Source organism: Mustela lutreola, chromosome 6 (genome assembly GCF_030435805.1).
Source record: "Mustela lutreola isolate mMusLut2 chromosome 6, mMusLut2.pri, whole genome shotgun sequence".
Taxonomy (NCBI): Eukaryota; Metazoa; Chordata; class Mammalia; order Carnivora; family Mustelidae; genus Mustela; species Mustela lutreola.
In genome coordinates, this window is record NC_081295.1 from 102147324 (window position 1) to 102165598 (window position 18275).

Consider the following 18275-nt stretch of genomic DNA (forward strand, 5'->3'; position numbering starts at 1 on the left):
TGAGAGGAGAATGGATGAACTCAGTAAGAACTTCAGCAAAAAAATTTTTTAAAGGAACCAGTTAAAGCTGAGCAATACAATAACAAATGAAAAATCCACTATCAACAGTAGATTAGCAGATGCAAAAGAATGGATCAGCAATCTGGAAAAAAGGGTAATGGAAAGCACCCAAGATGAACAACAAAAACATTTCTTTTAAAATAGAGGTAGGTTAGGGAAACTGAAACAACATGCAGTGTACTAATGTTCACAATATAGGGATCCCAGAAGAAGTGAGAGGAAAAGGTACAAAATGTTTACCTGAAGAAATAAGAGCTGAAACTTTTCCTAAGCTGGGTAATGAAAAAGACAGCCAGGTCCAGGAAGAACAAAGAGACACTACTAGGATGAACCCAAGAAAGTCTACACCAAGACACAGAATAATTGAAGTGTCAACAATTAAAGAAAATCTTAAAAGCACTAAGAGAAAAGCAACTAATTACATAAAAGGGAAAGTCTATAAGGTTATCAGCTGATTTTTCAGCACAAACTTTTTAGGCCAGAAGACAGTGGCATGATATACTCAGAGTACTAAGAAGAAAAGAAAAAAAGAAAAAAGAAACAAAACAAAAAAAGAAAAACAAACACTACAACTAAGACTGCAGACTAAGACTAAACTACATGGCAAGGTTATTTCAGAACTGAAGGAGAGAGAATGAGCTTCCCATACAAACAAAAGTTAAAGTTCATCACCATTAAACCAGCCTTATAAAAAGTTTCAAAGGGATTTCTTTAAATGGAAAAGGCAATAACTAGAAAATTATTAATGGAAAAAAACTGTACTAGTAAAGTAAACATACAAAGCTAGTGAATCAATCAATCCAGGATAAAGCTAGTATGAAGACAAAAAAAAGCAAAATCAATTCTGTTTCAATTATTAAGGGAGTCACAAAATCAAAACATAGAAAATAAACATCATATACATAAAACATGGAGAGGGAGCTCTTTTACCCATCTAATTCTTTTACATGTGTTCTAACATAAGCAAACATCACTTAACATTAACTTCTGTATACTTAGAACATTATATATGAACTTCATGGTAAACACTATCCAAAGACTTATAATAGATTCACAAAAATTAAAGACAAAGATAGTCAAGCATAACACTGAGGAAGGTCACTCATCAAAACGGAAGAGAGCAAGAGAAGAAGAAAGAAACAAAAAAGAACTACAAAACAACCGAGAATAATTAGCCAAATGACAATAGATATAAACATATCAATAATTAAATGTAAATAACCTAAATGTTCCATCAAAAGATATAGGATGAATAAAAAATGAATAAAATGAATAGATAAATGAATTTTAAAAAAGCAAGTGCCACCTATAAGCTCTCTATAAAAGACTAACTTCGGACCTAATGATACGTATGGACTAAAAGTGAAGGGATAGAAAAGACCTACCATGCAAATGGAAACAAAAAAACTAGGATAGCAATGTTATATAACACAAAATAGACTTTAGAACAAAGATTGTAACAGGAAACAAAAGGGACATTACATAATGATAAAGGAATCAATCCAAGAACAGGATATAACAATCATAAATATCTATGCACCCAACCATAGGCGCAACTAAATATATAAAACAAATATTAACAGACATAAAGGGAGGAATTGGCAGTAATACAATAATAGTAGGGATACTGACCACCCCATTTACATCAATGGGTGGATCATCCAGACAGAAAATCAATAAGGAAATGCTGGTTTTAAACAACACATTAGACCAAATGGACTTAACAGATACACACAGAAATTCCATCCAAAAACGGTAGGATACACATTCTTTCAAAAATGGATGGAACACTCTCCAGAAGAAATCACATGTTAGGACACAAAACATGTCTCAATAAATTTAAGAAGACTGACATCACAGTGAGGATCTTTTCCAAAAATGAAACTGGAAATAAATTACAGAAAGAAAAAGAAACAAACAAACAAGTGGATGCCAAACAACATGCTAGTGAACATTCAGTGGGTCTCCAAAGAAATCAAAGAGCAAATCTAAAATTACATGGGACAAATGAAAACAGAAACACATTGTATCAAAATCTTTGGGACATAGCAAAAGCACTTCTTTTCTTTTCTTTCTTTTCTTTAAAGATTTTATTTATTTATTTAACAGAGAGACAGTGAGAGAGGCAACATAAGCAGGAGGAGTGGGAGAAGGAGAAGAAGGCTTCCCACCAAGCCAGGAGTCCACTGTGGGTCTCCATCCCAGGACCCTGGGATCATGACCTGAGCTGAAGGCAGACGTTTCATGACTGAGTCACTCAGGCACCCCCAAAAGCAGTTCTAAGAGAAAAGTTTAGAAAGAAAGGGCCTATCTCAAGAAACAACAAAAATCTCAGAAAAACCACGATCTAATATTATGCCTAAACAAACTAGAAAAAGAACAAAGCCCAAAGTTAGCAGAAGGAAATAATAAAAATCAGAGTGAAATAAATGAAATAGAGACTAAAAATACAATTGAAAAGTTAATCAAAATTAAGATTAGGGTCTTTGAAAAAGTAGGCAAAATAGACAGCCAGATTCATCAAGAAAAGAGAGGGGACACAAATAAATAAAATCAGAAATGAAAGAGGGTAAATAACCAACACCACAGAAATACGAAGAATTATGAGACTACTATGAAAAATTAAACACCCTCATTTGGACATTGTAAAAGAAATGAATAAATTCCTAGAAATATATACTCTTCTTATACTGAAAAAGGAAAATAGGAAATCTGAAAGACTGATTACTATCCATGAAATTGAATCAGTAATCAAAAAATTCCCAACAAACAAAAGTCTAGAACCAGATGGCTTCCTAGGATAATTCTACCATACATAGAAAGAAGAGCTAATATCTATCCTTCCTAAACTAGCACAAAAAAATTAAAGAAGAAGGAAAGCTCCCTAATTTATTCTACAAAACCACTTAACATTACCTGATACCAATATTCTACAAAACCACTTAACATACCTGATACCAAAAAAAAAAAAAAACCCAAAAATTAAAAATACTATTAAAAAAGAAAATTACAGGCTAATGTCTCTGATGAACATAGATGCAAAATCCTCAACAAAGTATTATCAAACCAAATCAATAATACATTAACGATCATTCACCATAATCAAGTGGGATTTATTCCAGGGAAGCAAGGATGTTTCAATATCCAAAAATCAATATACAAGATATATCATATTAACATAATGAAGCATAAAAATCTTATTATCATCTCAATAGATGCAAATAAAGCACTTGATGAAATTCACCATGACTCAATAAAAACTCTCAAAAAACTGGGTTTAAAGGTTACATTCCTCTATATATTGAAGGCCAAATATGACAAACCCACAGCTAGTATCATATTCGATGGTAAAAATTGGAACACTTTTCTGTTAAGATCAGGAGTGAGACAAGGATATCCAATCTTGCCAGTTTTATTCAACATAGTACTAAAAATCTTAGCTTTGGCAATCAGACAAAAAAAAAAAAAATCTAGATTATTATGGAAGAAGTAAACCTGTCACTATTTGTAAATGACATGTTACTACATATAAGACCCTAAAGACTACATCCAAAATGCTGTTAGTGTTACAAAATAAAGTAATGTTTCAAGATGGAAAATTGATAAAGAAAAAATTCTGTTGCATTTCTATACCATAATAACAAAGTAGAAGAAAGAAAAATGAAGTAAATTGGGGCGCCTGGGTGGCTCAGACGCTTTTAAAGCATCTGTGTTCAGCTCGGGTCATGATCTCAGGGTCATGGGATCGAGCCCCACATCCCATCATCTGCTGAGCAGAGAGCCTGCTTCCTCCTCTTTCTCTGCCTGCCTCTCTGCCTACTTGTGATCTCTCTCTCTCTGTCAAATAAATAAATAAAATCTTAAAAAAAAAAAAAGAAAAAGAAAGTAAGCAATCCCATTTACAATTGCATCAAGAAGAACAAAATGCCTAGGAATAAATTTAACCAAGCAGGAAAAGACATTACAGTTTGAAATCTGTAAGATTCTAATTAAAAAAATTGAAGATGGCAAAAAGAAGTGGAAAGCTATATCATGGTTATGAATTAGAAGAATTAGTATCATTAAAAAGTTCATACAACTGGTAATAATCTAAAGATTCAATGCAATCCATATCAAAATACCAACAGCATTTTTCTCTTGACTACAACAAACAATGCTAACATTTATAAGGAACAACATAACACCCTAAACCGTCAAGCAATCTTGAGAAAGAAGAACAAAGCTGGAGGCATCACAATCCCAGATTCCAAAGTATACTATAAAGCTTAAGTAATTAAACTAGTATTAGACACATCAAAAATTAGATCAAAAGAACAAGACAGACAGTCCAAAAATAAACCAATCATTTTATTAATTCATCTATGACAGAGGACATCAGAATATACAAAAGAAGTTTTTTCCAATAGGGAAAAGACCATCTGTTTAATAAATGGTGTGGGAGAGCTGAACAGGCACATGCAAAAGAATGAAACTGGACCACTATTTTACACCATATACACAAATAAACTCAAATTGGATTAAAAACATGAATATGAGACCTGACACCATAAAATTTTTAATATAAAATGCAGGCAGTAATCTCTTAGACCCTGGCCTTAGCAATATTTCTCTATACTTGTCTCCTCAGGCACAGCAAACAAAAGCAAAATTAAACTATTGGGACTACACCAATGTCAAAAGCTTTGTCACAGTGAAGGAAACAATGAAACAAAAAAGCATCCTACGGAGTTGGAGGAGATATTTGCAACTGATGCATTTGATAAGGGGATTAACATCCCAAATATATTAAGAATTTACACATTTTAACACCAAAAAAAAAAAAATCTAATTACAAATAGGAAGAGAATCTGAATAGATTTTTTTTTTTTTTAAGAAGACATACAGATGGTCAACAGACACATGATAAGATACTCAGTATGCGTAATCATCAGAGAAATACAAACCACAACCACAAATGAGATACTGGCTCACTCCTGTCAGAATGGCTAGTATCAAAGAGACGAGAAATAATGAGTGCTAGTGAGGATGTGGAGAAAAAGCAATCCTCGTGCACCGTTGGTGGAAATGTAAACTGATGCAGCCACTGTGGAGAACGGTGTGGAATTTCCTCAAAAAATTAAGAATAGAAATGCCATACAACCCAGTATTTCAACTTCTGGACATTTGCCTGAAGAAAACAAAAACATGAATCTAAAGAGCTATATATCCCTATCTGTTTTACGGCAGCATTATTTACAATAACCAAGACATGCAAGAAATTTATGTGTCCATGAACAGACAAAAGGATAAAGAAGGTGCAGTACATACATTCACAATGCAGAGTGACTCAGCCACAAAACGGAATGCAATCTTGCCATTTATACCAACATGAATGTTGCAAATTAACCAGATAGAAAAGTCATATATTTCATGTATAATAATATAGGTCAGCAAACAAGCCAGACAGGAAAATACAAATAGTATATGATTTCTCTTATATGTGGAATCTAAAAACCCAAACAAACAAGCAAAGAAAAAGAAGAAATAGACTCATAAACACAGAGAACAAACTCTTGGTTACCTGAAGGGGGGAGGGTAGGGGGAATGTGTGAAATAGATGAACGGTACTACGAAGTACAAACTTCCAGTTATAAAAACAGTTATAAGCACGAAAAGCATGTAGAACATAGTCAATATTATTGTAGGTTTGTATGGTGACAGAGAGTAACTACACTTGCTGTGGTGATCATTACATTTATATGATTATTGAATTACTATGTTTTACCTAAAACTGATACTGTATGTCGATTACCCTTCAGTAAAAAAGAACAGATTTTATCACATCAAATTGACAGTAATAGGAGACATCATTGCCCTAAAAAAGAAATGTGTAGAGATATTTCCTGAGTGCTTGTCAGGTGGCAGACACCGTTTGATCACTCTATTCGTAGCAATTTATAAATATTATCCCACTAAAGCTCTTAATGTTTATAAGTAAGGATACCCATTTTACATGTACACACAAATAACACAAAATACCTGAAGGGCCGTGAGGATATTTGCTAAGGCTTGTCCATATGTGTCATGGCAGTGGACAGCAAGAGCACTAGGTGGGATTTCTTTCATGACACTCTCCAACATTCTCTTCATGCTTCCTGGAGTTCCCACTCCAATGGTGTCTCCCAGAGAGATCTCATAACAGCCCATGCCATACAGTCTCTTAGACACCTGTTGGGAAAAGGGAGGAGCTCGTAAAACAATGGAAATGGAAAGACTCAAGCCCTGTTATTCCTTAGCAAACATCATCCAGAAGTAAAAGTCACAACTGATATCAGTTACATATCCATAGGAAACATTTATTTTAGTTTTCTGGTCCTTTTCTCATTTATTAAATCCAAAGCATTATATAAAAGTTTTAAAGACATTACTCTATTTTTCTAACATCCAAGTTTGCCTTAGAATCCTAACTATCTACAGAGTTTGGTTGTGAAATTATAAGCTATAATTTCAAATACAGGAACCTTACGTTCGCAACACTTTAATCAAAGCAGAAGCATTACAAATTTACTTTGGAAGTTGTATTTCTCAAGGCCTTAAAGTAGAGATCAAGAGATACCAATCCTAGTTCCCGCTCTGTCAGTAAGTAGTTTTGTGATTGGTAGCATCACGTAATATTTCTAACTTAATTCTTCTGGCTCATAAATGGATGCACGTGTGCAAGGTAAACTGCAAGTTCCCTCTACGCTGTGTAACTAATGTCACTGTAAAGGGCAATACAAATTTGCAAAAAGGCAGCATGGTGTGTGAACAAAGACTGGCATTCTGGAGTCCGACAAGCCTGGATTTACATCTCAGGGGTGAAGCATGCTAGTCATGTGATACTGGTGGAAGACTGACCTCTTTAAGCCTTAGTGTCTCTTATGTAAAACAGACACCACAAATACTCTTATTAGCATATTTTCTAAGTCTTATTAATTTTTTAAAAATTATATTAACAATGACATTAATAAGGACATGTTGGTTATGAAAATGAAATGAGGATCTATAAAAATCATTTTGTACAATATCTGGCACATGTACAAAATACTGTAACTCATTATTATGGATTTCTTCAGTGCCCATTTTATGACAGGCACTTGGCTAGGTGCTGAGATATAATAAGCATACGAATGTTGAGATGGGTTATGCTGTTGTGGAGCCTGGAGTCAATTCAGGATTGAACTTAATCAATTACACTCAAGAATGTGTAAAAACAAGTAAAATAAGAGTTCTGGAGCAAAGAAACAGGATTCTAAGAGCATGTAGCAAAGGAAATTGACCCCCATCTATCAAGTAGGATGGGCCTGAGTGAGAGCTTAAGATAAAATAAGCGTTAACTTGTTGAAGAGGGTGAGAAGAAGGGCACAACAAGAATGTTTCATGACACGAAACACGTTTCAGACAGTTGAAATGGAAAATGCAAGGGGCATTCCCGATAGGAAAAAAATACAAAGGGCAGGCGTGGCAAGAAAGCAAAAACGAAGCTACATGAATCTGGTGAGGTAGGCTGAGGGCAAACCAGGCAGAGCCTTGCAAACCAGCCAAGCTAAGAATTTGGGTTGAGGATTCTATCATAAGATCAACAGAAAGCTACAAAAGACTACTGAGGTAGTGGTGGTAGGGGCAATATTAATCTTTCAGAAAGGCACTATCAACAATATCAAAAACAGGTTAGAGGGGACTCAGAAGGGCTCCCTAGTCCAAGCAGGAGACTACTATTGGATGGAAACTTGAATTAAAAAAAAAAAAAAAGGCATAATTCTCAGTCTTCCCTACTGCCTATTAAATGCTGGAATTTTTTAATGGCCCAGTAAAGGACAACGACATTTCAAAAGAGGAAACCTAATCACAGTTGGGGAAAAACCCTAAGTGTGGTATCAAGGGACTTTAAGGAATACAAGGGTGTCCTCAAGGACAAATGATAAGTAGTCCCTAATCCTGCCAAGATGTCAAGATGAGTACTAAATATAATCTTGCATTATTTTTTTAACCCAAGTGCTAAGTAGTGGTCTTACAAAGAGGGATTTCAGTGAAGTGAATGGTCTAAAAGTCACCTTGGAGGATGAGGAAGAGCTGGTGGCACCTGAGGAAATAAACACCAGCAGTGTAGACAGCCCTTTGAAGAAGTTTAAATGTAGAAGAATAAGAAATAGGTCGCCAATAACTACATGCAGATGCTTCATTAAGAAAGGAAGCTTTCAGGCAGAAGAGACTAGAACGTGTTCAGGAGTCAACAACAGGAAAGATTCTAAGCAGTTAAGTATATAGGGAGGAGGAAGTAAATGAGGAGAACTAGAAGCTTGGACAGAGTGAACAGTTTGTAATGGTGACTGCAGGGAGTAAGAGAGTGAGTGGCCACAAAATGTAATAGAAAAGCACAGAACGCTCATTTATGAGAGCTGGCCATCAACACCTAATGCCTCCAGTCTGCCTGTTACATGATTCTTCTCAGCAATTCCTCAGGCATTCTGGTGCAGGCATGGAGAGTATGTGGGTGTGGTCCGTCCATGGATTCCACCAGGCAAAAGGCAGAAAAGCAAGGGTCTTGATGTACAGGTAGAGTTGGATCCTAGTGCTTGTGGAGTCTGAAGTTAGACCATTTTTGAAGTTTTAAGAAAAAAATAAGTAATTGTGAATGCAAATTAATAACCAAGTCTTGGAAGGGTCCCATGCATGTGAAGGACTATGACACTGAAGCTTTTTTTTTTTTTTTTAATTTTATAGTACCTGCCATGGTGTGCAAAGGTCTTGCTTAAAAAAAACAGACTGTGGGACAGCACTCATTGAAAAAAAAATCTGCAGTACATTTCAAAAGTTCAAATGAAAGCACAAAGGAGGAATGGCTTTAGCCAAATTGAATGTTTGTCTGCCTAAATTCTGGTTTTCTAACAATGTTATCTTCACTACTTTGGTACCACATTACAAAATATATGAAAATAACAGCCTTAACAGCAGGGACACATTAGAATAGTTCATATACAAGTTTCTGAGAGCTTAATATAGTCTCAAAGACTGAGTATTTTGTATTCCTTGGTATCAATAAGTAGAACAGGAAGTAGAAAATGAACTTCAACAAGCAGGTCTTTGGGGACCCTGGGTGGCTCAGTGGGTTAAAGCCTCTGCCTTTGGCTCCAGTCACAATCCCAGGGTCCTGGGATGGAGCCCGGCATCGGGCTCTCTGCTCGGCAGGGAGCCTGTTTCCTCCCCTCTCTCTCTCTGCCTGCCTCTCTGCCTACTTGTGATCTCTGCTTGTCAAATAAATAAATAAAATCTTAAAAAAAAAATAAGCAGGTCTTTAATGATTATAATCTATTGCTACAAAATTGCTCTCTAATAAAAGCAACTTGAATCTCAGCAGAAAGAGCTATCAGATCTCAAAGGAACAAAGCAGTGTACCCAAAAGCAGTGTATACTCTGATCCAAGAGCTGAAGCATGCAGGACAAAAAGAAAGGGAGCCCACCCGAGCAACCAGAGTGAAGGTCATCTGTGTGTGCATAAACTGTCCTGACATTCTGGTGAAATGTAGAAAGGCCACTGAGTTCTACCCATGGAAAAATGAAACAGGTATTTTTATTCCTTCACCTGTGAGCACCCAAATCATAAGATTCAAATGTTATTTAACTTTGAAGAATTGTCCCCAATATAACCATCTTAAGTGTTAGAATCAAACTCTTAGTTAAGTAATCAAACTTGTTTTCCATCCCATGGTTCTCCTTAAACTTTGTTGTGCAGATCAACACACAGCAAGGAAAACAGTCCACTTTTAAAAATATATATATATCATTTTACCAAGAACCAGAAAACCAGGAGTATCTTACTTCTGTCACTTTTTGTGGTGTGATGGTTCCTTCATACGGACAACCCAGGGCACAGGATACATACCTAAAATACAGAACCATATAAATATATAGATGATGGATAAGTCATTTCCTAATTTTCATTTTATAAAAATTAAGAAATAGCTCAAAAGTCATCAAAATGTATTTTACAGTAGTTCATTATTATTCTTACAACAAACAAAGAATTTTGGAACATTTTCAATTTAACTCACATTTTCATCTAGTAATCACAATTTGATACATGTTATTTGATGGCAGATGGGAATAAGATAAAAGGTGTTTATCTTGTGGAGTTATTTATACTATAGCAATATATGAACATTCATGTATGAATGAAAATATCACTGAATTACATAGTTTTATTTAAGTAAGGATAAACATTCAACTGTTAAATATCCAGGTCTTTGGAATCAGAGAGAGATAGCATGTAGATGACTAACTGAATTTCTCTTTACTCCCATCTGGATATTTTGGCCTCATTTAGATACAGTCATTAATCACACCAAAACTCCTAAACCTGGCCACAACCTCAAAGTTCATCTTGTTTATCTCCCGTGGGTATACCTAAATCATTCCAAACAGAAGAGTTTCTAGTCTACGTTTAAAAAACTACAAATAAAGATATTCAATAATCTTCTTCAACAATTTAATATAAAAAGTCAAGCCTTTCCTGAAATGATAATGATACTTTTCCATCTTAAAGTATTAAGCTTTAGAAAAGCCTGTTTTAGCTATTTTCAGCTCAACACCAATCCCATTTTATTAAACTTTCCTCAGAGATTTTACAATGCTTGTATTAAAATAATGCATCATGTGTTTGATTGTCAGGGGTGAAGCAATTCACATGAGTGAGAGGGGGTGGTAGGAAATGAGGCTGGAGATGCCATTTTCTGAGCCAGAATATAACAAGCTCTAGATAATAAGGCCCTTGAATGCCATGCCAAGAAGTCTGAACTTTGAGATTACTCAAAATTATTAGGTAATGTAGTGACAAGATCAGAGTAGTTTTCCAGAAATGTTAACTCTTTGAGAATGCTGGAAGTGGCTGCCAGAGGAAAGGTGCAGGCAAAAAGAAGATAAACTCTAAGACCATTATTTCCACACTTCTAAGATGCTGTCCATTGTAAGAAACACTATGAATTTCATAACAGATTTTGGAGGAAAAAATGATTCAATCCATACCCATTAATTCCAAAGATATTATCTAATTTCAAAAGTATTAAATTATGAATAAAAGTTGTGTTTTGTGATTCAAACAAATACACAATTTACTAAATCAGTAAGCATTAATAAGAACAGAGAAGGAATACAGTGGTTAATTCAATTAAAATTTGAAAGTTATGTTGGAGAGGAAATCAATTTTTCTGTCCTAATAATTACTATAATTGAATCTTGTTTGAATAATCTGTATAAATTTAATCAAGACTAGTAGAAAGAAAATGTTACAGAAACCTAACCCTTGGGAAAGGGAGCTAAGGTTGAAAAAGAACAAACATTTTCAATTCAGATACAATGATTACAGATAAGTAAATATTTTCTTTTAATTTTTTTTAATGTTATGTTAGTCACCATACAGTACATCGTTAGTTTTTGATGTAGTGTTCCACGACTATTTGCATTTAACACCCAGTGCTCCATGCAACACTTGCCCTCCTTAATATCCATCAATGGGCTAACCCATCCCTCACCCCATCCCTTTTAATATGCATTTTCTACATGTGTGTATAATCACTTTTACTCTAAACCCAAAATATCTAAATGTGATTAAATAGAAAATCCAAGCCATGCATTTACATGACATCCCTTTAAGTAGAAAAGAAAAAAGAAAAGAAAAAAAAAAGAAAGAAAACACAAGTACAAAACAATAGAAGCAAACTAACCTCCCCTGCATTCTCAACTTATCTGGCCATAGCTACCTCCTTTGTGCTGTAACTAAGTTGGCCACATGCATTTTTATTCATTAAAGTTTTCCCTATGATTCCTTCCCAGGTTTGCCTGGGTCTTCATATGCCACTGCATTTCACCTTCATATATTCTTTTCCATCCTTGCAAGTGAACACTCCCTTAACCTATTCATAAATGGGGCTACTTTCTCCAAAACATATGTGATGGTTCTCGACTATGTTCATTAATTTATTTTAATATTATATAAGCAGAGCTTGACAACTAAGACCCACAGCCCAAATCCTGGTCATTAGTCTTCTGCAAGTAAAAAATTTTTAAAGATTTTATTTATTTATTTGACAGAGATCACAAGCAGGCAGAGAGAGAGAGGAGGAGGAAGCAGGCTCCCCGCAGAGCAGAGAGTCCCATGTGGGGCTCAATCCCAGGACCCTGGGATCATGGTCTGAGCTGAAGGCAGAGGTTTTAACCCACTGAGCCACCCAGGCGCCCCTGCAAGTAAAATTTTATTGGAACAATGCCATGCCGGTCTGTTTACCTATTAGCCATGGCTATTTCTGCACTGTAAGAGCAGAGGTAATTAGTTGCACATAGATTATCTGACCCACAAAATCCTAAAATATTACTGTCTGGTCCTTTATAGAAAAAGTTTACTGATGGTAATAAATGAAATACTTTCATGAGTATGAGATAGTCTCTACCATGATAAAAATAGTCTACATTGGGCGCCTGGGTGGCTCGGTGGGTTAAGCCGCTGCCTTCGGCTCAGGTCATGATCTCAGGGTCCTGGGATCGAGTCCCGCATCAGGCTCTCTGCTCAGCAGGGAGCCTGCTTCCTCCTCTCTCTCTCTCTCTGCCTGCCTCTCTGCCTACTTGTGATCTCTCTCTCTGTCAAATAAATAAATAAAATCTTAAAAAAAAAAAATAGTCTACATCATCTGCTTTGACTAGTGGCTAGAGTCGACATCTAGATTTCTGCTCTTCTCTAGCAATCTATTAGAAGGGCTCACGAACTTGCCTGCACCCATCACCTGGGAGCTTAAAAAACAAAACCTTGATGGTTAGGATACACCCCAAAACAATTAAATCACAAACTTAGGAGAGGAAATTCAACCACTAGTATTTCAAAACCATCTATAAAGCTCCATTATTTTGTCAAAATTGAAAACCACTGACCCTTTAGCAATATTACCTCCCCTGGATGGCCTGACTGATTTCCTTGTATTAAAAAAAAAAGCGGCATAATACAGAGTTTTGAGAGCTTGTCTCAAGAATCTCCCCACTACTACACCATGGAACCTCTGATCTATTTTCAATTATCTGTTACTTTCTCAGAGACCTATCACAAATCATTTCTACTCTGATGAAGCTCTAAACTACAACCTCTCCATTTCTTTTTTTATGCAGTTTCTTACTTCTGGCTTAATGTCCTTTAGTTTTTTTTTTTTTGTTTTTTTTTTTTTTTTCACCAGTGTTCGAGTTTTGCAGACCATTTTGTCAGCAAATTATTTTATTTCCCCTTCATTAATGTATAATAGTTTGACTAGGTATAAAATTTTAGGTTAAGTTATTCTACAATTTGAACATATTTCACTATCTCTGTCTCTGTTTTGCTGATGAAAATTTTGCTATCTAAAGGTAATGCCTTTATAGCAATTTTATAGTAATTTTTTCTCTATCGTCTTTAGGATTCTCTGTTTAGATCTAATATCCTACATTTTACCATGAGAGTGTCAGAACTTTTATTTTTTTATTTTTTATTTTTTTTACTTTATGTAAAAGCTTCATTTTTTAAAAAATAAAGATCTGTTCTTTTATGTTCTTCCTTTTCCTTTCCTTTTATAATCTTCTATTCTAATTGTTCTATTTCCATCTTTTCTGTTAAAGTTTTCCTGATTTTTTTTACTTTTTTTTTCCTTAGGGTATACTTCATATCATCATGGGATTTGTAACTTTCACTGTGTCTTTTCATGGTGATTTAGTTTCAGTAGGAGTTCCATGAGAGTCTTTACTTATTCAAATGTCCCTATAAACAAGATCTGACTTCCTTTGGCCCTTGCCCTGTGGACTTTATTAGTTCTTGGACAAATTTCCACCTGAATTTCTTAATTTGGGTTTCCAGAATGCATCGCAAGTTCTACTGATTTTGCATTCACAAAAAGGTGATTCCCAGCTCTAAGAATAATCACTTTGAAATCAATATTTTAGTAGAATACCTGTCTTTTCCCCATATAGACATTAAAATCCCATTTTTAGGACACTAGGGATTATATCTGAAATAGATACCCCATGTGCTAGTGGCATCAACCTGCATGTTTACCACACTTTAATAAAATCTGAGGACTTTCTTTTCTGAGTTTGGCTATATGTTTTAGAAGTTGTTATATTTGTTTGTAATGGGAATAAAAAAGGGAGTCTCTAGAGAACATCAACTCAGTCCCCCACAGTTACTGTCTTTCATCGTTACACAGATAGATAACCCAAGGAACAACTACAAATCTCATGAACATTATGAATTGATTTCCTGACATATTCACATAATATATTAAGCTCAGTATATCCAAAATCGGGCTCATTTCTGTTTCCCCTGCATTTGCCATTAAAGAAAATAATAATGATACAGTTGTTTTCAGAAATTGTACTGCCAGATCACTTAAAGGTCATCTTTGAGAACATATTCAATAACCTGGGTTGGCTGGTTCTTCCTTTCCAACCTCTGTAGCACAGGACATCTGCCAGCGCCAGCCCAAGTATACAGAACAGTCCCTGAATATCTTCTCCAGGACAGCTGCAAACATTTCCTAAGTGCTTTCCTTGCATCTGGTCTCACATCACTCATTTGTACACCAATGTCTATTGACAAAATAATATGACACAGCATAGATCTGTTTATATAGTTTTATACTTTGAAAATCTTTAAGTGGCTTGCCATTGTCTACCAAATAAACCTGGTATTCAAGTTCCACAATTTTTGAAACTTCAACTTAACTTTCTATTTCTCTGCAGTTACACAGCTTCAAAAACTCCCATTCCAGTGAAAGTAAACTTTTTCCTGTCACCTAAACATTTCTTGAGATTTCTCTTCACTGTATCTTTGTTCTTTGTAGATTACCTGTCCCACCTGAAAAGGCCATCATTTCTCATTATGCTTTCATAAATTTACCTAATCTTTAATGACTTCATTTTACTGACACCTTCTGCATTAAATTTCTCCAAATTACCCCACAGAAATTTAATATACTATTACTTAAAACTTGAATAAGATTTGTCTGTATGTCTCTTAATGTATTTGCCTTTTTTGGACAATAATTATTCTCTCTATATTGTTTTCTAGTCTGCTTGAAACTCTTCTAAAGTTAGCTACTTTTTAATTTTCATTTCCATACAGTATCACCAGACAGTGCATTATATAAAACATATAATATTTCTTGAATGAATTAATCCACAAATGTGTTAAGGTACCATTTTCATCATTTGAACAATTTTCTTTCTTTTTTTTTTTTTTGAAAGTTTTATCATTATTTTATTTTTATTTTTTTTAATTTTTTATTTTTTATAAACATATATTTTTATCCCCAGGGGTACAGGTCTGTGAATCACCAGGTTTACACACTTCACAGCACTCACCAAAGCACATACCCTCCCCAATGTCCATAAACCCACCCCCTTCTCCCAAACCCCCTCCCCCCAGCAACCCTCAGTTTGTTTTGTGAGATTAAGAGTCACTTATGGTTTGTTCCCTCCCAATCCCATGAACAATTTTCTAAGCAATTCCTAACCTTTTCTCTAAATATATAACCTCCTATAGGTTGTTTTTTTTTTAAGATTTATTTATTTATTTATTTATTTATTTATTTATTTGACAGACAGAGATCACAAGTAGGCAGAGAAGCAGGCAGAGAGAGAGGAAGGGAAGCAGGCTCCCTGCTAAGCAGAGAGCCCAATGCGGGGCTCGATCCCAGGACCCCGGGATCATGACCTGAGCCCAAGGCAGAGGTTTTAATCCACTGAGCTACCCAGGCGCCCATCCTATAGGTTATTAAATTTCTAAATCCTGTAGCCAGAAAAGATAGCATATATTTATGAGTTCAGACTTAGAAGGATATTTTAAATACTATATACGATGACAGAATAATAAAGGATTTGCCAACCATACTGAAGCTCATTGTGTTAAAATTAAAAGCATAGTGTTGCAATAAACTCTGTGGATAGAAATGTAAGTTGTTTTATTTTTATTTGTGCTTGTTAAGGCCTATTATCAGTATTGTGCAAAATCATGATAAAAGAGAAACGGAGGCATTCAAGTCTTTGCCAATGTTTCCTGGTGAAACTCAGTCACGAAAAAGTACCTACAGTGAGGCCTTACCTAAGCCTACCTTCCCACAATTATCCTACATCCTTTCACCATTCTGGTCAAAACGATGAGGAAAGGCTTGGAATAAATGGTGCAAAGACTTTGAATGGAAATAATCAACCACTGCTATCCTCAGAAGAGAAAAGCAATGCCAAGAGCAAGGAGATGACATGTGATGTCAATTAAACATAATTAAGACATTTAAATGTGAAAGCTGTTTTGATGCAGTCATGCCAAATACATCCATCAATAAACAATTCAAAATAGCATTCCATCATTAATAAACTAACCAAAAGAGGGTTGTGATAGTTTGTCAAACAGTTAACACTGTAGAAGATAATAAGAAATAAATGCTGTCCCTTGGCCTCAAGGAGCAATTCTGCTAAGATGCTCTTTTGGCTCTCAAATGCTAACTTCATGAGAAATGAAAAAATACATTCTTTCCTCAAAGACTCTAGATGAAGGCTGTTTAGACATGACTGTACCAACACAGCTTACATGTATTAACTATTGCCAGCTATGTGTTATTCTGATTCACAGCAGTGCCAGAATAATATGAAAGGTTAAAAAAAAAATAAAGTATAAACCCTCAAACCATATGCATGACACAAAATAGCTTTAACAGATGTCTCATTTTTAGAGTTTTATGTACCATGTTTTGGTAAATGATGCTTTGACTTGCTCTTCTCATTTTTCTTCCAGGCCAACACAAAGCCCTCAGTTTAGCAGAGGTTGGAAAGGAACCTGACTAATAAACTATCCACTTAGAAGATGGTGCCACATCTTCAAGTGAATTCCATTAGGGCAGATCATCCAATGGAAAGTATCTGCTATATCAGTCATGACAAATGCTGTCAGTCACTGTGTGTTTAAAAAATTGAGACTTAAATAAGGACACTCACTGTCATGCTCAATAATATTGCTAGTACCTTCAGGCTCAGGATAGAGATCGGTAATGACATGTCGTATCAGAGAGAGGAGGAGTGAGAAATATAATATGGGCAAAATGACCTAAATGGTTTGGCTAACAAACAAGCAGTCTGCAAATTCTTGAATATGGGTGTTATAAATTATCTCTCCAAAGGAAAACCAGGGAAAACTGACCACCTTCAGGGGTAGGGCTATGCCCTTACTTCATGACAGAAAGATTGCCATTCTAAGGGTTAGAAATTATACAGAGCTAGACAATGAGTCAAAAAACAATTAAGTACAAGAATTGTCTAATATCATTGGTGTTTCATCAAAAAAACTGGTCACTGATATACGTAATACAATCTTACTCAGAAGTTTTAAGCCAGATTTGATTTTTATTGGTCCTGGCTGAGGAGAAAGTAAGTGGTGAGGGTGACAGTAGATCAAAGATGCAAAAATTATGCTCTCTAGGAAAACAAAAGCAAAAAGATATATATATTCAGACTATAAAAAGCCTTTGCATAGTGAAGAAGACCATCAACAAAATGAAAAGGCAACCTACCAAATGGGGAAGAATATCTGCAAATGATATAACCAATAAGGAGCTCATATCTAAAATATATAAAGAACTTATGCAAATCAATATCAAAAAACTATAATCCAATTAAAAAGTGGGCAAAGAACCTTAATAGATTTTTTCCAAAGAAGACATACAGATGGCCAAGGGACACATGGAAAGATTCTCAACATTATCAATCATCAGGGAAATGTAAATCATACCACAAGATATCACCTCACACCTTTCAAAATAGCTAGTTATCAAAAAGATTAAAAAAAATTAGCAAGTGTTAGCACTGAGGTGGAAAGATTGGAATACTTGTGCATTGCTGGTGGGAATATAAACTGGCAGGCACTGTGGAAAACAAAGTGGAGATTCCTCAAAAAATTAAAAATAGTAATTCCATACCATCCAGTCATTCTGCTAATGGCTATTTACCCAAAGAAAACAAAAACACTAATTTAAAAAGTAAAACACTAATCATATCCTAAAACTGCTTTTTGTTTTTCTGTATCTAAAAGTTATGTGTAGTTATCTATATTAGCTTAATGACTAATTCATCTTTTACTCCTTATTCTCATTGTTTTGTACCTTTTTTCTACAGAATTAGGAATTTCAGGACTTATAATT

General features: G+C 35.0%; 1 protein-coding gene across 3 annotated transcripts in view; it reads right to left on the reverse strand.

Annotated features, from left to right (window-relative positions):
- The window catches only part of HMGCLL1 (3-hydroxy-3-methylglutaryl-CoA lyase like 1), a 206185-nt gene that overhangs the window by 89924 nt on the left and 97986 nt on the right, over positions 1-18275 (reverse strand). For 2 of the 3 annotated variants that reach the window (XM_059178286.1, XM_059178288.1), the window contains exons 6-7: positions 9898-9961; positions 6079-6267 (exon numbers count right to left, since the gene is read on the reverse strand). In XM_059178286.1, coding sequence (XP_059034269.1) covers positions 6079-6267; positions 9898-9961 — 253 coding nt within the window. Of the gene's footprint in view, positions 1-4381; positions 5228-6078; positions 6268-9897; positions 9962-18275 lie in introns of those variants that run through there. The other variant, XM_059178287.1, reaches the window with a different exon arrangement.